Genomic DNA, 25,410 nt, shown 5'->3' with positions numbered 1-25,410 from the left:
GAAATAAACAACATCCTTTTAACATAACACTGATAAGATCTTAAAAGGAAAATTTATTGGGTAATTTATCAACTTTTTACCCTTTTCAATTTCGCTTTTGCATTTTTGTGTGACGATGTCGTTACATCTAAGTGTTGGTGCACTTAGTAAGGAAGAGGGTGAGCGTGATGGGAGCAACCGTGCGTGACTACGTGACTATTGCGTGAAATTATTTGGTTGTGACTTCTTTTTTTTCTGAACAGCGGTTGAGAATGAAATTTATGCTTCATTAGCTTTGCGCACAAGATGGCGGATAAACTTTCGTCTGACACCGTGCCGGCTTTTCTCTGTTTGTTTGTTGTTTTGAACAGGACTCGGCTCTTAAAAGAGCCTGAAAAGTCTCTGTAGAATTACCAATATCATTAAAAACTGTCTGTAACCGCTGAGGGCTAAGGAAAGTTAAAAATGGCAGACGACGTGGAGTTCGAAGATTTTGAGATCACCGACTACGATTTGATGGAAGGAATGGGTCTGGGCTTTAGAAGACGCAAAATGACCAAAGAAGACGCCATCTACGGCATTTGGGCAGACAAAGATTCGGATGACGATGACAGACCAAGTTTCTCTGGGAAAAGGAAGAAGGATTATACAAAACCTCTGAATTTTGTCAGTGGGGGAGTTGTACAGAAAGGAAAGGACAAAAAAACAGATGATGACGGTGGGTTTCTTTCTTTTGTTACGATATAATTTAACATTCCGGAAGAACTCATAACACAACTATTTCAGTAGTAATACATCAGAACTACATGAGTTTTTAAGTTTCATGTAATGATTACTTTAATTTCATGAAATAATTTTATTATTATTCTGCAGATGCTGCCAGTGTTGGTAGCAGTGCTAGTGAGAAGGGTCCAGGGTCTGGGAGAAATTCTCCTGTTGTCAGAGATAAGAAGCTGTTTAAGGGAACTGGAGTCAAAAAAGAAACTGGCCCTCTAGGTAAACTGTGATTCTTAAAATACGAAATTGTACATCCATCATCAGTGTCAGCTGTATCAATGTTCCAATAACTCCTTACAGTGGCCAATTTATGTTATGAACTCAGTTGATAATACCAAATTACCCTGTATCAATGTTCAATTGTAACCTTTGTTTCTTCTTTTTTCCAGGGCCTCAGATGTTTGCCAAGAAGCTCCTGAAGACTTCTGGAAAGTAAGAATTGATTTATTTTAATAAGCAATTATTTGCACCCAGAGAAACTGGAACAAAATCAATTTTCCCTCTTCCTTTAACCCTCCTCCTGTTTTTTGTGCATGCCTCTCCCTCCCTCTGTAGTTCAAGTAAGGAGAAACCCCCCCTTCCCCTGATTAGAAGTTAGGTATGGAATAGGGTTAATGAAAAATGTTGAATGAGACTTGCTTCAGAGCCAAGAAATTTTTATTTAACACTTTACACCCCAATATCAGTATGGATATTCTCCATACTGTTCATCATACATTTCTTCAGTTGATGATCATTTCCTTTATTCTTGTGATCTTCATGTGTGATTCAGGGGAGATATTGTAAGGAGAAATTAGATTTTAGTCACTCGGAGGGGTAAAAGGGTGAATCTTAATGTTATGGAATTTTCTCAAGACTTGAGGGTTTTACCCCAGTCGTTCAAACAATAGATAAATTGCCATCCAGAGGATAAGTATCAACAAAATGTTTTGTGCTATTCAGTGGAAAGAGATTTATCCACTGAATGGTGTTATCCACCCTCTGAACTACTGGGGCCTGGGCATTTTAGCAAGTCTCAGGTTTTGCCTTCTGCGGGCCTTAGCAGGGAAAATGGGCCAGATTGCCTTGAAGAAATATAATATAAGGTGACTCTGACAGTATACTTTTTCCTTTATTGTTGCATAACTTTCTTTTATTATCACTAGGGAATTTGGATCATTTGAAAAGTATACAAAAGGGTTTGGCATGAAAATGCTTCAGCAGGTGAGAATTAGTAAGCTACTTACTACATTGTTGTATCTCAATGGTAAGAAGATAGGAGACACTCAATCAAAAAATTTATCCAGTAGAATGAATTGCGAACATTTTGTTGTAGATGGGTTATGAGCCAGGAAAAGGTCTGGGAAAGGACGGACAGGGTATTGTGTATCCAGTAGAAGCCTTTAAACGTGAGGGACGTGGAGCACTAGGAAGTTATGGCCCAGAGAGAAGCAAGAAAGCTCAAGAGGTATGTGTGGAAAAATAAAATCTACAGAAAAATTAAATAATTTGAGAACCTTTTCAAGTGAGTTTGGCAATCTGACAAAGAATTGTGCCTTTTGTTCATGTGAGAAATTTCATCATGTAGAGTGGGATGGTATAAGGCAATCTGCTCATTTTTAGGCCTGACTTGCTGACTGTTGTTATATTCAGTCAAATCTTGATCTATTTTTATTCAAATTTGTGGAGTTACTGTTTAGAGTGTCTTTGCTGATGTCTGAAAAAATAAAGTTATTAATTGCAAGTGGAATGGTCAACCAGTCAAAGTTTAAAAGTTAGTAGAGTTTATTTTATCCTCCTTTCACTACTGAAAACTGAAAGATGTTCTTCACCAAATAGCTGCAATTGTAGACTGACAATCCAACCAGCAATGTGACCCCTGAGTCTGTATCAAAATTGTCAGTCAATATGCAGACTTGCCTGTGTTTTAAATCTGTGAATTCCTTTGGTAATCAGTGACTTTTTTGCAACCAAATCTGCCAATTGATGAATCTGTACACTCCTTTTATCTAGGTGACTAAGCTGAGTTTTCAATCCATATCTATTTAATGTATGACTCAATATCTTTTATTTAAAAGTTCTCTGGGTCTGCTTTTCTAATAAACTATTTTTCTACAAAAGTTACGACCTGTTTATGATGAAGAAGAAGAAGAGGAAGAAAAATTTAAAGAACAACTTCAACAGTGGAAGAAGACAGAGGAGGTATTGCAGTATTAACGGGATTGTATGAGTTAAAATCATTTATCTTAGAGAGTGCCACCCTGGCTTGGGAGTTTCCTTTGATTTTACTCACATGCCCACCCTTTTGTCAAACAAGGGGCCAAACTTTAATGTTCCAAATGTGTCATTTTTACACAGGGATATTCAAAGCCAAAATATGTTTACAAAACAGTGGATGAGGTTAAGGTAACTCAATTTGTTTCACTTCTTGTATCGTTGAGGTATTTTCCTTTGTAAATGTTTACAGTTGCGTCAAGCTGTATAAAAGATGGCTGCTCCCTGCATTACTTTTAAATTATATTTAAGCAAATCTAAGATAGTTTCCTTTTGTTCCAAACAGGCAACAGGAGGAAGTAAAAAAGGGCCATCAATATCTCTGAAGCACAGCAAGATAAAGGTAGTCATTGATATCAAGAGAGAAGTTCATCTCATAGTGTCACCTGAGAATTAAAACAAGATGTGAGATTATAAAAGATTATGAAGCATCATTTCTTCAAAGCATTAACACAAAACTTTTGTCCTCATATAAAGTCATAACTTGCAGCAAATATTCCACACCTAAGGCAGAGAAACTTTATAAACAAATAGAATGGACTGGAAACCACTTTTGGAATTGCTATAAACCGAAGACCTGTCTGTCATTTCTTGTCTAATATTATTTATCAAAGGTGGAGTTGGTGTCTTTATAATTCTAACAAAAATATAAAAACCCTCCCTCTTCAGGCAGTTGTTATGAGTATTGTGTACAGTATTTTTTAAAAATAATTTATTATGGTGTAGGGATGGTACAGTGCTAAGAGTACTGACATCTCTCTGGCATGGCCCGAGTTTCATTTTTGGACATGGATTCTGAACAAATCAACACAAAAAGATTCAATTCTGACCAAGGAAAAAGTTATGGAAGAGCTGCCCCTTGGAGGTGCTGCTACTGAATTTTAATTGTTTAATTTGATATGCATTTTCTTGTTTATCATTTTTAGGTTGTTGACATGACTGGACCTGAAACGAAGATCCTGACTGGTTATGGTTCAATTGCCCAACAGCACGCCAAACCAGGAGAAGTCCCTCCAACTACTTCAGGTTGGTTGTCATACACTTTGATTATTTCTAAGTTGTTGCAGGGCAACTTGTTTTAAGCAAGCTCTTCCAGGACTCATGCTAGTGTTGTTCTCTCAGTAAAAAGTCAAGTCTGCACTCAATCAAGTGTCCCATCTAGCCACAGCTTATCCCAATTTCTGCAGCATGAAGCCAATATTTGTTTTATCATGTATGACTGATTATGTTGTTTTAACACATGTGATAACAACAACAACAACAACAACAACAGCATTTATTTAAACACGATAAAAAATTCAGCAAAAGCTGATGTGGTCGTGTACGGACAATAAAACTAAATTCCTAACTAAATCCAATAAAACTAAATTCCTAACTAATTATAAGAAGACTAATGTAAGATTTCTACATATTTTCAACAATAAAAATTCTACATAGTACATCATTATAACATACGTGGCTTAAAAATACACTTGAGTGACTTTTTAAAAGCGTCAACGTCTTGAATTGATCTCATTTGATTTTCCAGAGCGTTCCACCGAGTAATTGACTTGTATGAGCATGATTTCTTGACCATATCGGTCTTAGGTCTAGGTAACTTAAATGTCATTTTCCTCCTGAAGTCGTAGCTACTTACATACTTTTCAAAGTGACGGCTCATAGGACGTGGCAAAAGATTATAATAAGCCTGATGCGCTAAGATTAGTAATCGTTTCTCATACATAATCTCTAAGGTATTCCATTTTACTGTGGCAAGAACCTCCTTGCTTGGAGTACACCAATCCAAGTTAAATATTATTTTTGCCGCTCTAACATGTATAGATTCTAAGCTTGAGAAAAATACTCGACCACAAGAGCCCCAAACTAACATACCATATGTCACAGACGGCAGAATAACCTTAAAATAGAAATCAATTCTTGCCTGTATAGGAAGGAAATACAAGGATTTAAGTAAATTCAACTTCTGCGTATATGACTTAGCTAATTCCGGTACATGATGATCCCATTTAAGAGCATTATCTATCTGAACACCTAGGCATCTTGCAGAAACAACCTCCCCGACAACATAATCACCCATCTTAATAGCTTGTTTTGGCCCAGTAAATTTTCCGCGTCCACCAAGCAATATACATTCCGTCTTGGTGGGATGTGGAGTGAGACAGTTCTCGCAACACCATGTATATAGCCTTGCTAGTACTTCATTCAACTTGGAGGCCACCAGATCATAGGTCGGAGCTGAGACATAGACGGTGGTATCGTCTGCGTACATGTGAAGCTGTGGGTCACCATCTATTCCCTCAGTAATATTGGGCAGATCATTACAGAAGATGGAAAACAGGGTAGGGCCCAGCACCGACCCTTGAGGTACACCAAAAGTAACTGGCATAGCTTGAGATTGACACCCATTAATCGTCGTTACTTGCGTTCTTCCAGAGAGGTAATCTCTTATCCAACACCACAAGTCCCCAGCTACACCAAGACTTTGAAGTTTTCGGAGCAGAATGGAGTGGGGAATTGCGTCAAACGCCTTACGAAAGTCTACAAAAACCACGCCTACAACATGTTTCTTGTCGATCGCTTGTCTCCAGTCATCCGTTATTTTCACTAACAACAGCTCGGTGGAATGACCTTTTTTATACGCCCACTGGTGAGGGTTCCCAAGTCCTTGTTCAGTGACATGCGTGGTAATAGTTGACGCCACCATAGACTCCATCAGTTTTCCTGGTACACTTAATAGCGAGATAGGCCTGTAATTTTGCTTAACGGTTTCATCGTCACTTTTGTAGAGAGCTGAGATGTTTGCAGCCTTCCAAGTAGCCGGTACACTGTTGCAGGTGGCGCTTATTTGAAAAACAGACAATAAAGATGGAATAATTGAGTCACCGGCAAACTTTAAAAGTTTTGGAGCAACTCTGTCGTGCCCAGAGGCTTTATCGGCTCTCAACTTAGCCATCGAACTAACAATAACCTCCTGCGATAAATTTATGTTCATAACACAAGGCGCGACGGTAGATACATGAACGTTACTTTGTGTCGAGTTGGTATTCGGCAATTCGTTGGCCAGTTTTTCGCCTATAGTTGAGAAATGTTCATTAAGTATGTTCGCTTTGTCCAGATCGGAGGTGACAACTTTTCCATCCGCATTCCTGATCCCTAATATCGGGGTAATCGATTTGCCGTTTGTCGCATTTTTTACCAGTCTCCAGTAGGATTTACAATCCTTCACTTCATTGAACAGTTCCAAATAGTATCTGCTCTTAGAAAGCCTCACTTCCCGTGTCACTCTATTCCGCAACTCCGAATACTCAGCCCACAGGTCTGGATCACCCAGACGTTGTGCCATTTTAAGCATTTTGAAACGTTTATTCATCAAGTGCCGTATTTGCGGTGTTATCCAAGGTACCGAGACGCTCCTAATTTTAACTTCCCTGTAAGGCGCATGCACCTGACAGATATCTTTGAATATGCGTAACCACGCCCAATAGCAATCGTCTGGATCGTTAAACACTGAACATACTGACCACGGGGCACTCTCGATATCCTTCACAAAAGTAGCTTGATCAAATCTTTTGAAGGTGCGGGCCCTGACTATCTTTGGAGGCGGCCTTTTTATTTTGGACCATATTGTAACAAGAACCAGCTTATGATCTGAGATTCCCAACTCAGTTGTTTTAATAGTTCCTTTGATAATCTCCGGCTTGCTGGTAATAACCAAGTCAATCAGTGTTTTTGTCTCACTTGTAACTCTTGTTGGCTGGCTCCTATCGTTCATTACGCTATAGCTGAATTGCTGGAGTATATCTTGTAATCTTCTACCGGCGTATGATGTAACACCCTTGTAGCTACGAAAATAGTCCGAGTTAAAATCACCGACAAGCACCACATTCCTGTGCCTAAGCCACATTTTCTCCAGACAATCACAAAATCGTTCGTAGAACTGGAAGTCAGAAGGAGGTCGATAACAATTTCCTAATATCAACGCAGACGAATTATGCATAATTTTGATCCAGATTAATTCAACATCAGGGGGCTCTAGGGATTTGAGTCTTGAATAACAAATATGGCTCGCAATGTAAATCAAGCAGCCACCTCCATCCTGTCCCGTATTTCTGTCCCTTCTAACAATCTTATAGTTATCCACATGTAGTTGCTTGTTCGATATTCTCGCGTCTAGAAATGTTTCGGTAATTGCTAAAATGTCGAAACGACACACTTTAAGTAATAGCTTGATTTCATCCATCTTATTCCTCAAGCTTCGAACATTCAATTGTGCTATACTGAAATTATTTGAGCCACGGTTGATTTCACTCGCAAAGTTGAGTAAATAATCTTCACCTTCCGTAGATATGCCTCGCCATCCAGGATTTAGCTCTACATCACCAGAAAGTAAAAGTATCTGTGTAGTAGCCACAGAGTTTGCATAGTACAAAACTCTGCATGAACTCCAGGAACCCTTGCGTTTACAAAAACCGCCAGAAGTCGCGGGCTTGAAGTTGTTGTCGCCGGCAGGAGTCCGAAGACAAATAACGCCCTCAATTGCAGTACTTAGTGTTTCTGGTACAATCAAGGTAGTGTACTGATGAAGAGGATACTTAGCTGCATTATGGATGACATTTAGATGTGTTAAAACCAAGCCTAAAAGTAGAAAACCTCTTTGAACCTTGGAGCTACAGCAAAACGTGACCGCCATTATGCTCCAGTGTTTTAACAATGTATTTGTATTTGTTTTTTGTTTATTTCCAGTACGAGATGCTGAGGCGGCCTTTTCCATGCCTGAGTTAACATATAATTTAAACCTTCTGATTGATATGGCAGAGACAGACATCATACAAACAGACAGACAGTAAGATGCATCTCATGATTAGCCAATCTTACTGAATTTATAACATAGTAATTCATTATTCAATCAATTAATGTAAATTAAGATGTGATCCATATTTAACCAACTTAGGACCAAGATAAAAGTCTGTGACCTCTCACAGAGATTCAAACCTCAGAACATCTTATTTTCCGCTTTCTATAGTCTAAGGTTTGAGTACTTATGGGTGACTCAGATTTTTTGCTTTAGCCAATACTTGATACAAATATGGAGTACATTGCCTGATTTATTGATTGATCCCAACATTTACCATCTTTTGCCCATGCAATCTGCATACAAGGCCCTACCTTAGAAAGTGCCAAACAATTTCAACCAGAAGGTATCAAAATTCCATATAGTGTGATTGTCTGAATAAGGTGGGGCCTAGGCAACAAGACAGGAATTTTCACAGGCATATTGTTACACAAGCATCTTACAGGTTTATAGGGAGACATCAGGTTGTTCAACTATCATAAAATGTTACTTTTTCTTGATCAAGAGAGAAGGTTTATGTACTGTTAATAAGATGATTTGGGGTGCAGTTTGGTGTTAATAAACATGAGTAAATTTATATATATTATTAGTACCTAAAAATTTCCCCTCACTTTTTTCACCATCCTCTGTACAAGAGTAATCCTTGAAAATAGTGGTATTTCAAGATTTCTGTGATAATTTGCAGGTTGAAATTCGAGCGAGATCTTGTGGTAAATCTTAAACATGAAGAAGAGAAGTTAAGTGCAGTGCTAGAACGAGAGGAAAAGGACATAAAGAGATTAATGGAAGTCATCAATATGATTGACAGGTATTTTGATATGTGAATCTTGTCATTATTAAGGAATAAGGAGAATGCACTGGCTAGTGATAGTTTGAAGACAGTTTTCAAAATGTTATATTCCTCTTTGAAATCTTAACATGTAGTTAGTGTAGTGAATAAGTCATAGCCTCTATTTGGCATGAAAATATGCTTGGATATTTGCTGGCAGACATTTTCTGTTCTGAGAAGCAAGATAGGGGGAATTTTTAACAAATATTCACAGAAGTGGAGGTGAATAGTGGTGTAAACCGAGCCACATAGTGGCAAGGTAATTAACCACCACTTTTTAGTGGCAATGTAAATATCCACCATTTTTTACCAACACTGAGGTGAATAATTGTTTTAGTATATACCACAAAGAAACCAAAAAATTATAGGTAGTTTAGTTATTTCTTTCAATATTCCAAAAAATGGTTGGAAATTAAACTTGATTTTGTGTCATCAGCTGCTCAGAGGTGACTTGTATTTGCTGTCACTTCCAAAATGAAAAGCATTATTCACTTGTGTGGTATATACTAACACCAGATATCCCTCAGTTTTAGCTGGGTTATATTCAGTCATTTGACATGTTGCACCTATTGCGTCTGAGCAAAAATACATGATTGATTATAGTTTTATTTATACTTTGTACTGGCACAAAAAACTTCATGGTTTCTGGTGCATACCTCTCTTTTAAGCTATAGAAACTTTGTAATCTTTTTAATCTTTTTAAGCAGGTGTAAAAGTCACTCTTGTATGTAGACTTAACCTCTGATAACTTCAATAAAATGAATCCTCTTTGTTTGAATGCTGCAGTTGCCGACAACAGTCACTGTCACCAGATGACGATGCTCTCACACTTGACAAGTGCGAGGAAATGTTTAATACTTTACAAGAAGACTACTATGAGGAATTTAAGGTGAAAAGAATATCGGCTTTGCTGAAAGACAACGCTTCCTCTGTTTGGTTTTGCTTTTTTCCTATGTGCTAGAGCATTCCTCTTTTCAAGAATTCTACCTTCTAGACTGGATATTAAGTCATTTTTGGTTTGTGTGTTGTTGCAGATGTACGACCTGGCATCTTTAGCTGAGCCTCTGGTTTTCTCTTTGGTGAGTCGCGCGATTGTGATTGATTAATATGTAACTTCTCTAAGCCATTGCAGTACATTTTCCTGCAAACGTGTGATGAGAAATGACCAGCTTATCAGCCAGAAGGATGTTAACTTGATAGAAGAGCAAACTCTTTTGTCTATGACAAGGAAACGTATGGCAATTAATTGACTAATTGACAGATGGACGGTTGGACTGACCCACAGACTGATAATTGATTGGATTTATCAATTGAGTTGATAATCTAAATTGGCCACCGTAAAGAGTTTTTGAAGCTGACATTCAAAGCGTTAGTCCTTTGTCCTTCGCTTTGACGAAGGATTAATGCTCAAAGGTCAGCTCTAGAAACTCTTGACGTGAGCCAATTTAGCTTATCAACTCATTTGATTAAATCTAATTATCTTGTAGTAACCTCGCCGACGCAGCACAATTTCTTGATTAGATAATTTTTTGGTTTTATTATTTGAGTTCGTACTGTAAATTGGCCACCATAAAGAGTTTCAAAGCTGACGTTTCGAGCGTTAGCCTTTTGTCAGACTTTTCGATTTTAGTAGAAAATAGAAATTGAATTTTTTTTACCTCCAGGTGAGGAAGTATTTTCAAGGATGGAATCCACTGGTTAATCCTTTGCACGGTTTAGAGGTTATGGTCCGATGGAGAGAAATACTGGAGAGGAAAGAAGCAGAGAATTCTGCATTTAGTCTGACTTTGGCACAAGGGACAGCACATGGCGAGGAAGCGTAAGTGTCTAGATGAAAATTTTCTCTTCTCACGTTATTTTACTGTTTTCTTTTTAAATCCCTCTTTACTGTCTTTACTCTCTTTTAAGAATGAAGATGTACGACCGACTTGTGTGGGAAGTATGGATGCCCTTTCTTCGTTCTGTCATGTGGTAAGTGTTAAGCTCGATGTGAACGTTAACATTTTTACGAATGTTACTGCGTAAGAATGGCTTGAATTTGTGTCGTAGCTGACAGAGGATATGTATGGTTCAGCGCTTGTCATTGGCTGAAATTATCCTGCGTCTGGCGTTTTCCCGCGCTTTACATTTATTTCAAGCTTGTTCCACGCCTAAGCGTTGTGATTGGTCTAGAAAACTTGCGTCATCATCTTAACCAATCAAATTCACGAGTAAAACCAATCTTGACCAGGTCCATTGAATTTTCCCGCGCTTTGGGCAGTTTGCTGGTTTTTACTTTGACTTGTCATTGGCTCCTTGTAAAAAAGTCCTCGCCGTGCTTGGTGACTGTGGCTACTTTAGTTTTGGTGTAACAACGCCTAATGGAGAAGCAGTTTTATACTCAAAGTGTTCCTTTTCTTTTCAGTTCTTGGACTTGCCGTGAGTACGATAGCATGCTGAACTTGATTAATGTCTGGATACCAGTCCTTCCAGAGTGGATTTTGGAAAACATCAAACAACAGTTGATTTTGCCTCGTCTGCAGGTTAGAATCCGTGCTATTTTCATTTTTGTAGATCGTATTTTTTTCATCGGGGTTTGCTTGAACCAAGAAAATTTTCTTTTACTTGGCGGAGCCATTTCGGAATACCCGACTCATTTTGTTATCGCAAAGATCCAATAGTTCGCCCGCCGAAGAAAATACATGCTGTTGTCACGAGAGTACACGAGAGATGACGTGATTAACCTTTTTTTGTAACATTTCAGGCGGAAGTAGATGCTTGGAATCCATTAACAGACACTGTTCCTGTTCATGCCTGGATTCATCCTTGGCTTCCTCTTATGGGTATGTTCATCTTTTAAATTTCTTTTTCATTGCAAATTCTGTTTCTTAGCAACAATTGATTAGGTCGTAAGTCCACGCTTCTTTGTAGTCCGTCACGTTTTACGTACTGTTGTAAATAGGGAGTTTAAGATACGGTCACTACGGACTACGGACTACGTCTGGGCGTGAGAATCCAAGCCACGCGTGGACTGGGCCGACTACGCTAAAAGGGCGCGAAAATTGGAGTGTTGTTTGACGTTAAGATCGTGACAACGACTACGGACTACAGCTGCACTTGGAAAAAAAATGTCCTTCGAAGATGCTAGAAACGCCCTTTTAATCGCTTATGCGGATGGTTTTCTGGATGATGAAGAGTTTATTGTTCTTTACGATTATTACCAACCCATTAATCCTTCATTTCCGTACTGGAATTTTGATCCATTCTGTTTGGATGTGTTCGACTCTTGCGAGTGCGAAGCTCACTTCAGGGTGGCCAAGGATGATATTCCGATGTTATTGAAGGCATTGCGGATTCCGGCGAGTTTCAAGTGCCCACAGGGAACAGTTTGCAGTGGCTTAGAAGGACTTTGTTTACTGCTAAAACGACCAGCATACCCATGCCGCTATTTCGATTTAATTTCAACTTTTGGACGTCCGGTGCCAGAGCTGTGCATGATCGCTAACACTGTACTTGATTGGGTTTTTAATGAACATGGGTTTCGTTTAACCTCTTGGAATCAGCCATTTCTTACCCCTGCTTGCCTTCAAGAATACGCCTGTGCTATAGCAAGACAAGGAAGTCCACTTACCAATTGTTTTGGTTTCATTGACGGCACGGTTCGCCCCATATGTCGCCCTGGAGAAAAACAGCGCGTTGTATACAACGGGCACAAGCGTGTTCATGCGCTAAAATTTCAATCCGTAGTAGTGCCAAATGGTTTGATAGCAAATCTTTATGGTCCGGTGGAGGGTGCACGCCACGATGCTATGTGCCATTTCTAAAAGCCGTTTAATTACGTCTTTTTGTCCTTATTTTGGACTGTGCACGAACTAGTCTAGCAAACATAACTTCAATTTTCCATGACTTTCAATGACCGACAATTAAATTCCATGACTTTCAAGGCCTGGAAAATGAATTCTTAAATTTCATGACTTTCCAGGTTTTCCATGACCTGTACGAACCCTGTAAAAGCTTTTACAATCTATTTTGATTTGGAAAAAGTACATACTTCCAACAAAGTTCGCAGTTCACCTTTGAAAAGTAGAAAAAGAAAGTGAATTACCTGCTTTCATCTCCTGTTGACATCCTAATCTGCTTGTAAACACAACAGAATTCAAAGGGCGTCAGTAATCAGAACCAGAAACAGAAAAAAATGCGATTTTTACTTCTTTTTCGCTCAAGTTTAATTGCCTAAAGACTGTTCAACATAAAAGTAGCGTTTAGAAAACAAAACTGGTCAAAAATCGGCAAAAAAATACTTACGTAGTCCTCACTACGCGAATCTCCTCGACTACTCCCCGTAGCCTGCAACCACACGACGGACTGCGAAACCCACGTGCTATCGAGCATGCGCAGTAAATCTCGAACCAGGTCCTCGCCGTGTATTACCGTAGTCCGTAGTCCGTAGTGACCGTATCTTAAACTCCCTAATAGCTTGACAGCGGACGAGACAAGACAAGACCTTGAATAACTCCAACTGAAAGATTCTTTGAATATAAAGGATTCTACCCGGCTTATGGCTTACACAGGAGTTCGCGCGCGGTGATCTGGGATTGCGTTGGTTTTGCTTTGCCACGCTCTGTGATTGGTCCAGAATTCCCTCCACCTTCTCAACCAATCAGATTTAAAGCCAGAACCAGTCACGACTTGTGTTTTCCCGCGTTTTTATTTGAGTTCTCATTGGTTCTTTTTGAAATTCCCTCCTTATTCCCCCTGATTGGGTGTTAAGGTTACTCTGGTTTGGATTTTACGTCACACGATCATGCGTTCTAAAGCGTAACACTGACCAAGTTAACAAGAAATGTGACAGCCTTAATTTTGGTAAATTCTTGTGTTTGTCGCATGGTTTATATTACATAAGCCATTACATACCAGAACGTTTTTACTTCGTAGGTGATCGACTCGAGCCCTTGTATGCACCGATCAGATTCAAGCTTGCGTCGGCCCTCACCAACTGGCATCCCTCAGATCCTTCGGCCAAAATGATGCTGGAACCTTGGAGTAAGGTACAAACATCACTGGCAGATTCATAAAAAAAAATTCCGTTCAACAAGTACAAGGAACATAAATCCCCTGTTAGCCGCATTTTTTTTTTTAATTTCTGCTTCACTTGACTAAGGATACATTAAATACATAACGCGTAGATTTTACTATTTTAGTTCTCGGCTTTGTTTTTCGTTTTTCATTTGGATTTTGATGAGTTGTAGTAGTGTAAAGACTTATGGAATTCAACCTCATGTTTATGTCACGAGTGTTATGCGCATATTTTAGACCCTTTTTTTTTCAATCAGTCAAGTGAGCACATTTTTCATCATTTTTTAATGTTTTCCTGGATGTTATCAAAAGGATACTGCCTTGCAACTTAACCATACTTGTTCTGAAGGTCATGAACAATAATCAATTAACAGGGAAGCATTTTGTCTTTGTTAATTTGGCAGGTGTTCTCCAAAGGCACAATGGATGCGTTCATTCTTCGCTCAATTTACCCCAAATTGTCGCAGTGCCTGTCAGAATTCATTATAAACCCTCACCAGCAGCACTTAGGTATGTGACACTTTCACTTGCAACCTCAAATAGTCAATTCTCCCCACTGACAGCCATACATTTCATGACATATCAAGTGTGAGAATATGGCGTTTCATCAGGCGAGTCCTTCGATCTCGTCTTTCGATCTTCTCTATAATTTTTTATTCCCTTGTGCTGTCGTGGTTATGTTGTTTATGAATTGTTTTTTTAATATTTTCATAGAGCCTTTTCATTGGGTCATGGAGTGGGAGGATATCATAACACAGCAGCATTTTATCAGTTTGTTAGAAAAACATTTCTTTCCGCGTTGGATTCAGGTTCGTAGAGAAGACATGAGTTTCAATTCTCCTCGCTTGTGAGCGAGCTCTCATTGAAGCGTTCAGTGACCCTCCAAAAACGGCGTTGAATTTCCCTTGTTTTTGTTTTGACATTGTTTATTTGCATTTGTGAACAGGTTCTCCGTGGTTGGCTCAGTGTCAGCCCAAATTACGATGAAGTGATTCAGTGGTAAGTAATTTGTTCAGTGTCGGGAGTGTTGCATGGTACGTGATATTTAAATGTGCGGTTTTTGTTTTACAACTTCGCTGATGTTTTTGTTGGTTTCCCAAACTTCTCAACCAATCAAAGAACTAAAAGCCTGGCGTGACCAGCTCATGCTATCTCCAAGCGAAGCTTCGGCGAGCTTCTACTTGAACAGACAAAAAAGAACCTGACACGAATTACCTCATGAAGCTCTTAAACGGTTGGCTGGGAATTTTAGTCAATCTATAACTGAATCATGTAAATAATATTGCTTTAATTTATCTTCTTTTCCCTTGCGCAGGTATTCAGGCTGGAAAGGCATGTTTAGTGAGGATCTACTCAACAATCCAACCATCAAAGGTGAGTCGTTAGGTTATTTATTCATGTATTTGCGATAATTAGACAGGCTGGCTGGTTGTTCGTGACTCTTGTTTGGCAATTTAGGTCTGTTGACCTGAAAGCTCGCCACTAAGTCGTTACAATGTTCGCACTTGTGCAGACGTTTGATCGCGAGTTGTCTAGACGCCCTCATTTTGAGCAATCTAATTTACGTGAGTCAAAAGAACGTTTTGAAAACTAGGCCAAGAAGTGAAAGGGAAAGTTTTTTAAAACAAGCTTTATGTATTAATTTTTCAGTTCAATTCAACCGAGCTCTTGACGTCATGAACCAGGCTGTTACGTCACCAGGGGGCGTTTTACAGCCAGGTGCCAGGGAGAATATTGCTTATCTCACCAGCACTGAGAGAAGGTCAGGTTTTGATTTTGAGCAATTTTTAGTAGGGTTTCAAAAGTAAACTGGGATTACATTGGTTATCTTTTACTTCACTGTATGATTGGTCAAGAAAACTCGCGCCACCTTGTTCAACCAATCAAATACAAGTTCAAAACCAATCGTGGAACCGCGTTTTCCCGCGCTTCAGGCTATTTACTAGTTTTAGATTCGAGTTCTCATTGGTTTCCTTTAACTTTTTCATTTCTTCTGACTGGCCGTCCGGATCACCTTGAACTGGGTTTTACGGCCTTCAATTAAAGGACTCTGAGCAAAAAGTGCTCGTTTCTGAAACGGCCTTCAATTAAAGGACTCTGAGCAAAATGTGCTTGTTTCTCCAACTAAAATTTGGACCCTCGTCGTCCTCGTCTCCTAAAACTTCCCTTCTTTAGCAACATTACGCACAGCGTTAAACCAATTTTTTTTGTCTTCTTTAGGAGGGAAGCAGAAGCGGCAGCCATGGCAGCGGCAGTTGAAAAACAAAAGGTAGAAGCACTATGTCTAAACTCTCCCTCCCAGAGCAATAAATTTCTTTGGGTTAATTGTGAAGAACTTGATGTTTCATCAGTGGGACACCTAGTTGGTAATATTGTTTATACCCATGCATTGCGTGATTGCAACGGCAGTATTCCCGTGAGGAAAACATTTAATCATGGTTTCACCGGTGGGTTTAGTTTTTAGTTGGTTCGCGTCCTTGCTCCGTGGGTTTTTTTCAGGTTCCTCCGGTTTTCCTTCTTCCACAAAAACCAACATTCCAAATTCCAATTTGACCTGGTAACAGTGGACAAGAAGAGCCACCTTGTGGAATATCCTCTGCTTACTTTACATTATTATTGTTATCGTTATCGTTATCGTTATCATTATCATTCTCACTATTATTATTATTATTATTATTATTATTTATCTAATCTTATCCTACTACAGGCTGAGGCAGCTCGCACTTTGGCCGCATCTCAGAACGTCCCGTCGAACTTCAAAGATCTCATACAAAACTTGGTAAGTCTCTTGGGCCCTTTCCGTCCATTTATTCCTTCATGTTCATAATTTACAATTCGTTTTAATCTTCTCCACTCTGGAGCATCCCCGTGCTCTTCTCGTTTTTTCTTCGCACTCAATTGTTTCTCTTTCCTGTCAAACTGCTATTTTTTTCATTTTACTCACATGTAAGGTAACTTTATGCTCTTAGAAAAATCGTTTCCTAGTCATGAAGCCCATAATTCTTTTCTTTGTAACATCCTTATTTTATTGTATATAATTGCTGTTTATTAATCTTTAGGCTGAAGAAAACAATCTTCTTTTCATGCCAACTCCTAATCGGCGTTTTGAAGGAAAAGCTCTGTACTCGCTTGGTAAAGTGACTCTATACATCGACAGAGGAGTTGTGTTTGTAAACACACAAGGCGTGTGGAAACCTGTATCATTGCAGGACCTAATGACTTTGGCAAAGTGATGGAGTGTAGCTCATGGAAAGAAAGGCTTTGTTTTTGAAAGAAAACTCGCTACTGTATTGCCAGAGCGAACAAGATACGGCAAAAGGAAAATTATGGAGAGAGCACTGAGTAGTGCTAGTATATGGCAGCCGCTTCTTGTCCTAGCTGTCGAGAAGCTGGTGTAACCTGCTATGGACTTACATCCCATTCAGGGGGGAGTGGCATTACTTCCAGTCACTTTATGCTAAAGGAATCGGAATAAGCTCTGACTGGATGGGCCATTTATCCTCATAAGACAAAAGCACTTTCAGTGGTACAACATTCGCAATCATTGCGATATATTGAGGAAGAGGGTGGGGCAGTCCAGACCTTCCCCCCTCATCCCATCCCATCAGACCTCTGATTTTTTTTTCTTAACATCTGTATGATACCAAAACCCTTGCAACTACAGGGTTGTATGTTACAACAAAAAATGAAGTATTTAACAATTGCTTTCCATGTATATTTTTCAGTTAATTTAGGATATAGGGTTAAAAATTATCTGTTTTTTAGGTCAACTTTCGATCTCCCTTATCAAATTTTCTCGATCTACTAGCATTCAAGCAGGCCCAAATTATAAGCGCTTCTGCTCGAGTGTTTCTTCGCCCGGGGGAAAGTATGGGGCCTTGACAAATGCAAGCCAACGAGAGGTATGAAAGGGTCTAGCACACGCCCTGGCAACCTTTGCCCGACTCATTTCCAATCCTCCCGCAGGCGAAGAAACGCACGTCCTGCATCGCTAGAAATTTTACTTAACTTAATGTTCTTCCTGTCACTCACAAAAAAACGTTTCATCATAAACACACAAAGCACAGCAGTTCATAAATATTTGAAAGCTTCACATGTTGATTTATTCAGATACAGTTTTCCAAAATTACAGTCATTCATTATTTGATACAATTTTATAATACTTCGTTTAAAAAAAAATTAAGTTTCTCTAACTTAGATCTATAGTATTATTTTTAATGGAAGACATTGTACTTCTAGCATAAATAACAATAAAATAAATGTTTAGTTATTTTTGAACAGATGATAACATTTTCTGTGAACAATGCGTCTTGCATATTGACATTGAGGACAGCAACATTGATACTTGTTATTTTTTGCTTTTTTCTTAGCTTGTAAGAATACAGTGCTTTTCCCCTAGTTGAAACAATAGTTTAAATTTAAGAACTTATACCAGGAAAATGAAGAGCACAAGGTCATTACTTGCTTTCTCTTAACCCCTTCACTCCCAAGATCTCATTAGTAGTTCTCCTTACTGTCTACCATACAAATTTTTTATGTTCGTTCAGAGAAGTTGGGATTGAATCAAAGACTAATTCCCTAATTGATATTTTTCTTTATTCTTATCACTTGTAAGAAGAAATTTTGTCTCAGCCATTCAAGGGAATTAAGGGGTTAAGGCCTGAGCTCAATTTATTATACCTTGAATAGAAAATTTTATTCAAAATGACCGCTAACTAACTAACCCTAGTTGAGTTGGTGTAGTGGTCAAGGTAAAGAAACAGTAGAGCAGAAATGAAAGTGGGTTGGGGTGGGGGTGCTGATAAGCAGTTGTTTGAGGTGAAAGCTTCTGTGGAGGTCTAGAGCCAACTCTTCTGTAATATGTTGGCCCTTCCTGACAGAATCGTATCAATCTCCCAATTCTATGAATTGGATGTGAGAAATTGAATATGGGGTTGACTAACATATTTTGGTGAAATATCTACCAGGAGAATGCAATCAGAGTACTTTTTACTTCAATTCTACAGGTAGTAAAGCCTTAGCTTCTCATGGGTTTTCAACACAAAAACGTTAAAAACAAACCTTGCTTGATCTTGTGGCCATTTGGAAGCAAAGCATATCTCTTATTTAGATTGCCTGATGTTTTCCTTTCCCTCTAGAACTTACTGTACCTGTAATAACTATCTCACAGGTTTATTTGCAACTTTAACTCGATTACCTTGGGACATATCACTTCATTGCGATCCAACACTTCATCCATTGGAAGAACAAGTCACCAAATCCTTTCCAATTTATCCCCTTCTCTCAATACAAATTGATACTCAACAATTTGCCACCTTTTTTCCAGCCATTCCAATAAATCCATTCACAGTTCATTCTAGGTAACTCCAGGGAGAGAACCACCTTTAGGTGCTGGGTGAAACTGAAGGCAGTGTAGCCATAAATGTTAACACCTTTGCTACCTACTACTCTCACAGAATAATCAGCTATGCAGGCAGGACATGCCCTTGTAACTGAAATATAAATTATAACTGCATACATGATTGTACAAATAGCATATTTATCTGTGTTAAGATTCCTCTATGTTCTCGTTATCACTTGATGAGGCGTCAGAGCCCTGTGCCGTAGTCTTCCTCTCTTCAAGTTTCTTCTTGATGACCTCAAGTCTTTGTTTAATTGAAACAAAGTCAAATGTTCCTCGTTTCTCTCCAAAGGGATCCTAAGGCAAAAAGATACAGTTCTGATTAATGTGAAAAGGAGTGCATTGATGGTGTATTGTGTGATGGTATTTATTTATTTAACAAATGAGGTCTCATGCCAGGTAACCATTATTGGATGAGGTTGACCATGATAGTGAGAATTATTAATGCTGAGATTTGTCTTATCTGCTGAGGCTCAAGGCTGAGGTGGATAGCGCAAAGTGAGGCCTTGAGATTTCTTTCAATCATGCTATCTATCGCAAATATAATCTATTGTTAGTGGGTATGACATAAGAGAAACAGTCAACATGAAATGGCTGCGTGCTTGTTGCTAATCTAAATTGAGACACACCTCTACAAAGAACAAAGTTTGTTGTTAAAAAAGTAAGTCTACTATAACCACCCAAAATTTGAAAGATTTCAAGTTGATGTTTTGAATATAAGCTTTTTATCAGATAGAAAGAATATTTAACCAGTTATTAATAAGGCCTTCTTCCACTGTTTGCCCAAATGGTGTCTTCAATCCCTCAATGGAGTTGGGATCACGTCAATCTTTCCTTAAATTTTTCACTGGCTCACTGATGAAGCACAAAGTTAGTTGGAAACAAAATGCTTGCTGATGATTACTGATAATATTTAATTTGTCCTTACCAGCATGTTTTGTCCGTTTAGATGTGAGTTATCATTGATAACTGACAAGTAGTAATCATAAAATTCCGGGAATGATTTCTCCATTACATCTCTGAAAAATTGACCAATACAACATATTATTATCACTACAACTTTTCCTCCTTTCCTTGCCATTGAGATGATTTTCTTAACAATAAACAAAAACTAAAGTTCCATGAATTTAAACTTATTTTCAAGCTGATCTCCAAAGTTATCAAATATGGTCAACAGTTTTGCTTCAACACTACAGTTCTTAAAGGAAAAAGTGAAGTTTTTTTCCTAGCAATTTTAAACCTTTACACCCAAACATCAGTATGAAAATTCTCCATACTATTCTCTATACATTTCCAATGTTACTTACAAGGAGAATTTGTCTGACAATCAAAGCTTCTTAAGATTGCAACCATTTCCTTTATTCTCACAACCTTAATGTTTTAATCAGGCATAAAACTGTTGGGAGAAATTAAATGCTTATCACTCTTAGCTAGATAACAAAATGAAAAGACTTACTTGAGAGCTGATGGACATTTTAGTTTTCCCTCCAGCATGTCACAAACAGCCACCCTGAGGCTTTCATGTTGGATGCATTCATTGTATCTCCTTGAATCTCCTGCTTGCCTTTCCTACAATAAGTCCACAATTCTTAAGTAAGAAATCCATGTTGTACCTATGTTGTACTGTACTGGGATGAGTTATCCCTTTTGCAATGGAGTCATCTTTAATGCATCCACAAATTCTCCAAATTTGTTCCCTATACGTTTCCTATGGTACTGATGAGGAGACTTTGTTCAACCATCTACAGCTTCTTCAACTAGGAATCATTTCCTTTATTTGCATGACCTTAATGTTTGATCCAGCAACAAGACTCCCAGAAAATAAGATGCAAGTCACTCTAACATGTTAGTGACTTCTGTATCCAAGAGCATTGCTTTACTTATTACTTCTAAAGAAGGTTCAAACCTGAATTGTTTGGTCAAGCTTACAAGTCACTAGCAGTAAACCCAAGGCATCCAAAATTTGTCATTTTATAAATTTTTAACCCTTTAACTCCCAAGATCTGATTGTTAATTCTCCACTGTAGCTGCTAGACATTTCCTTGTAAATTAGTTATGAGAACTTGGTGCTAGATCAAGATAGCAGCTTCTACCTGATAAGTTTGAATATTCTGATTACCTGTTTGCTGAAGAATGTATGGATATTGAAGGGAGAAGTTTTATGTTAATCACTTCTGGGAGTTAAAGGGTTAACAGTACAGGAATTTACATTTGCACACACCTGTTCAAACCCTGGTTCATTGTGGTATGGTTTTTCATTTAACAAGGACTGAATTGAGATTAATACACTTGAAAGTGATTGTGCAGGGCTCCAAGCTGGACCAGACCATGTCCTATTAAAAAAAAAAGAAGATAAATTAGAACAGGTAACAACATTATTTCGAGTGCCATTTGGAGTTAATAAGCCAGGGTATATTTTTCAAAGATCCCTCACTCAATTTCAAGTCATATATTCATCAAAATGCACTGAAATTATTTGTAAAGATTCTTTGCACCCTTATTTATCAGCATAAAGTGTGAGACGCAACTGTCATCAGGCATAATAGAGCCCTCTCCTGATTGAAAACAAAAATCTGCAAACATATCATCTTCTTGCTTTTACAAGAGCACTTTAATTCCTACTAAAAGCTCAACCCATAATGTTGACATGTACTGCAATGTTTAGACTCCTAACTGCTAGTCTTGATCAGCTGATGACTAGCAGTATGGCAACAGAAATGTCACAAGCAATTAATAGGATGTAGGACAATGTAGGACAAATTATTGAACATTTATTCTTCAACAAAATTTCAAGAGTAACACAATGTTTATTAATCATTATAAAATTGAAAGCTATATACACTGATAGTCTGCTGCAAAACTAGAGATACCTTTAAATATTACTTCAAATCCCTTAATTACTGATGGATCTATAGATGGTTTTAAAATTTGAAACAACAGGAAAAAACACTTACCCTAGAATACTCAAGCATACTTTGCCATTTCTGTACAAATTTGGGTTAAATCTGACCTGCCCTCCCCCAGTTGTCATTAATTTGACTCTGGGGGGTCTGATGGGGTAATCAGGAGGACACCGGATCAGGAAATAGAAGAAGCCCCCTTCATAGGGTGTGTCAAATGGGCCTGTGATTAGAGCGTGAATCTGGAAAAAATAGAAATTAAGATATATGTTTTGAAAGTAGGAATGTAAGACAAAACAGAGGGATGTGATGTTATTCTTAAGTCTTATTGTGTGGGTCTGAAAAAAATGGTTAGGTTTCCCTATTCTAACATCACACATTAATTGAAATAATACATACACTTAAATTACAAATAGATTCCATATTGTTGTAGGTCTGTTAAGTAATAGATCACAGACAAATGATGTCAAAATGAGGTAAAAACAAAACAGTGGCACATGAGGTACAAGAAAGTGCATCACTGACACATAAGGAAAGCATAAGCTAATATATGTAACTTATACTTTAATCTTTTGGTAGAGATTTTGATTTTTTCAATTTCCTTACTGCCCAAACCTTAATGAAATCCCTGCTTTGTAAAATAAAAAAAATTCACAACAATCCTTTTATACTTTTATACCAGTGATGCCTACCATAAATGGCATTACAGCTATACATTAGGTAAAAAATTGAGCAAAAATTTAAAACTGAAAAGATTTTATGCCAAATTACCATGACCACATCCCAGTTTTCCAGACTAATCTCCCAATGTAACACAGATCATTCAAATGATTACAAACCTTTGTGATGTCTTCTTTGTCTGGAACAATACACATCCCAGGTGGAGGTTCATTGTAAATACTCATAATATCCCTAACAAAAGAGAGGAGAATAAATGTCTGGATCTGGACTTAACAGCCGACAATAATTATATGTAGATTTGATTCTAAGGTCCAAGAAACCCTGGAGATAAATAAACCCCATTAATGTTACTTCCAAGTAAGAATATCCAGCTGATTGTCTTCTTACAATCTAATGAAGAAGAAATCCAACTCTACCATGGAAAGTATGGTGGAAAGACATTGAAGAAGACAACTGTTTGTAAATGTGTGACCTTATGCCGCAAATTTAAGAAAGGTAAACTGGGGCTGGCATTGATATACTCTGAAAGCACTATGACAAAACCTCTACATGTATTACTTAAACCTCTAAATTTTTAATAAGTTCTTAACACCCTTGCTTTCAAAATGAGGCTTGGTGTAAGACCTATCTTGTGAAACTGAGTAAATTTGCACAAAAATAAAATTAATTTTCAAATTGAAAGCTTTACACTGACCCTCATTCTGAAACCAGGGCTTCATGCATCTTAATAACAGCCAGGTGGACTGCAAACTTGGTAATAGGGACACTTATCCATACCAAACACACACTTGTCATTGCAGGGACAAGCTAGTTTTTCAGAGGGGTGCACAAGCGAATTATATTCCAATAATGGAAAACGGTTCATAACCTTTCTGGTAAACTGAGAGCTAAACTATGTTTTAGAAACTTTCAAATTCTGAATAAGAAACAGATGGTAGAGTTGATTTTTCAAACTTATGAAAAATTTGCACAAAATATTGTTTCGTGGTGCCCATCTACAAAAACCTACTAGCAAAAAATAAATGTGACATACAGCGACCTCTTGAACGAATTTATTGAAGAAATTAGCTTATGTTTGATTTTCCGAGAGGATGCCTGCATAACTTGGTTTCCAAAGTGAAACAATAAGCTCGTTTTCGAAACAAAAGACTTGTTATTCAAAGTCGAAAGCAAATAATTCGGCATTTAATTCATCGGCCAGCTGTAAAGGTACAGAGAATTTACCGAAAATTATCCCGAAGTTATACGGGACCAGGTTTAAGGGGATGTTGAGACGAACCATGCTTCAGCGAATTGAATAAAGCTTTGTGATGCTACCTGTCGTAAAAAAAATTCCCGTTCCTGCGTCAAGTTGAGAATTTCTGAAGTGGTCAACTCGGCAAATCGAGCCGTGCACAGAATTAATTCGATAATAAAACCACGAATTTACCTTTTGATTCTCAGAACACACTGTGGTGTAACACTTTCTTTGTCCCAGTCCTTGGAATAAACGGGATCCCATAACATATTCGAGGTTGATGCCAAGAACATATCTTCTTCCGCCATGTTGAACACACTGAGTTGTCCTTAGCATTGGAGATTGCGTATTAAAACAAATGACGTCATTGCGAAGTTTATACCTCGTTTTACGTTCCAAAGTTGATTTTAATGAATTTTGTAAAAGAATATTTAAAAATATCTTAGTGCAATGGCTATGCCTGAAAATTTTTGTCTGATTTTACAGCTGTATGTTGCGGAAAGCTTTTTGGATGGATTGAATATGTTATCGAGGCGAGCATAAAAAAGAGGTATTAGCTAATTAGATTAACAAGTTGAACCAGCTCTATGTTTATGCGGACTTCATGATTGTCTGATTTTCGATTTTTTTCCTTAGTTTATGTTGAACTTTCTCTTATAAAAGACAGAATCCGTCGCGATGACGACATCAAAGATTCACTTGATTGATCGATGTCTAAAATGTTATGACAACCGGCAAACATTTTCTGAATAGCTAGATTTTTTTTCGATCCAAACGAGGAAATTCAGTCTTCGTATGATAGCGCTTTTCCTCGATATTATTTCTTATGTCTGGCGTTAATTTAAAACTGCTGAATTCGTAGAAAGTTTATCCATTCAATGTTATTTCGCCAGTTTTGACTCCCAAACGTCATATGTTTATATGTATATGTATATACCATACATGCACACAAATATGTCAGTGCCAGCGCATAACGGCATCAGAGGTCACGGTAAAATCAAGCTAACATTACAACTCCGTAGAACTGTCCACGGTTGTTTCATAACTGAACCTTGTACAATATGGTAGAGAAAGGATGTTCCCATTCTACTCAAATGTAAAGCCCAGTTTTTCTGTTTATTTTTTTGTTATTGATTTCAACGTAAAAATATACACTACGAGGCTCCGGTGAAAAAAAAAAAACCTTACAAACGGCATACTATGGTAGTTTATTCCTCAGAAGGCCTTGTGTTGAGATCTTTTGCGTAAAACATCGATATTACGCTCTCTGAAATCGACTTCGCTCAGGAAGGGAATACCGGAAGAAAAATACTTCCAACTTAAACTACCCAGGGTGCAAAATAAAAGCGAATTGGAAATGGATAAAATGACTTAATGTGTTTTAAGAATGTGTTTCTTTTAGCGAGGTCTTTTCCATATATTTCATCTTAATAATTATAAGTGTCT

At 38.0% G+C, this 25,410-nt stretch overlaps 3 protein-coding genes across 3 annotated transcripts; 2 read left to right on the top strand and 1 right to left on the bottom strand.

The window, feature by feature from the left end:
- The first annotated feature begins 253 nt into the window (after positions 1–253).
- On the top strand, positions 254–17,063 carry LOC113675981 (tuftelin-interacting protein 11). Its single transcript, XM_027192585.2, has 26 exons — positions 254–697; positions 853–975; positions 1,146–1,188; positions 1,902–1,959; positions 2,072–2,203; positions 2,857–2,937; positions 3,094–3,141; positions 3,296–3,352; positions 3,936–4,035; positions 7,753–7,852; positions 8,547–8,669; positions 9,477–9,579; positions 9,725–9,769; positions 10,355–10,509; positions 10,599–10,661; positions 11,095–11,212; positions 11,434–11,512; positions 13,605–13,717; positions 14,150–14,255; positions 14,460–14,554; positions 14,692–14,744; positions 15,061–15,119; positions 15,396–15,507; positions 15,966–16,014; positions 16,453–16,524; positions 16,805–17,063. Exons 1-26 carry the CDS (start codon positions 445–447, stop codon positions 16,976–16,978), a joined length of 2,514 nt encoding a protein of 837 aa, XP_027048386.2. The 5' UTR covers positions 254–444; the 3' UTR covers positions 16,979–17,063.
- On the top strand, positions 11,684–12,724 carry LOC149039625 (uncharacterized). Its single transcript, XM_089183476.1, has one exon. It carries the CDS (start codon positions 11,798–11,800, stop codon positions 12,491–12,493), a length of 696 nt encoding a protein of 231 aa, XP_089039602.1. The 5' UTR covers positions 11,684–11,797; the 3' UTR covers positions 12,494–12,724.
- A 762-nt stretch (positions 17,064–17,825) lies between the features above and the next one.
- Positions 17,826–24,574, bottom strand: LOC113675982 (ubiquitin-conjugating enzyme E2 Z). Its single transcript, XM_027192587.2, has 7 exons — positions 24,157–24,574; positions 22,886–22,958; positions 22,101–22,288; positions 21,368–21,479; positions 20,603–20,715; positions 20,075–20,165; positions 17,826–19,443 (listed from the first exon to the last, which is right to left on the bottom strand). The coding sequence occupies exons 1-7, from the start codon at positions 24,270–24,272 to the stop codon at positions 19,294–19,296; spliced, it is 843 nt and encodes a 280-aa protein (XP_027048388.1). The 5' UTR covers positions 24,273–24,574; the 3' UTR covers positions 17,826–19,293.
- Between the last annotated feature and the right edge of the window lie 836 nt (positions 24,575–25,410).

This window comes from Pocillopora damicornis, chromosome 9 (genome assembly GCF_964200805.1).
Source record: "Pocillopora damicornis chromosome 9, jaPocDami1.2, whole genome shotgun sequence".
NCBI lineage: Eukaryota > Metazoa > Cnidaria > Anthozoa > Scleractinia > Pocilloporidae > Pocillopora > Pocillopora damicornis.
The sequence above is the reverse complement of the archived record's forward strand: the minus strand, read 5'-3'. Positions and strand labels throughout refer to the sequence as shown.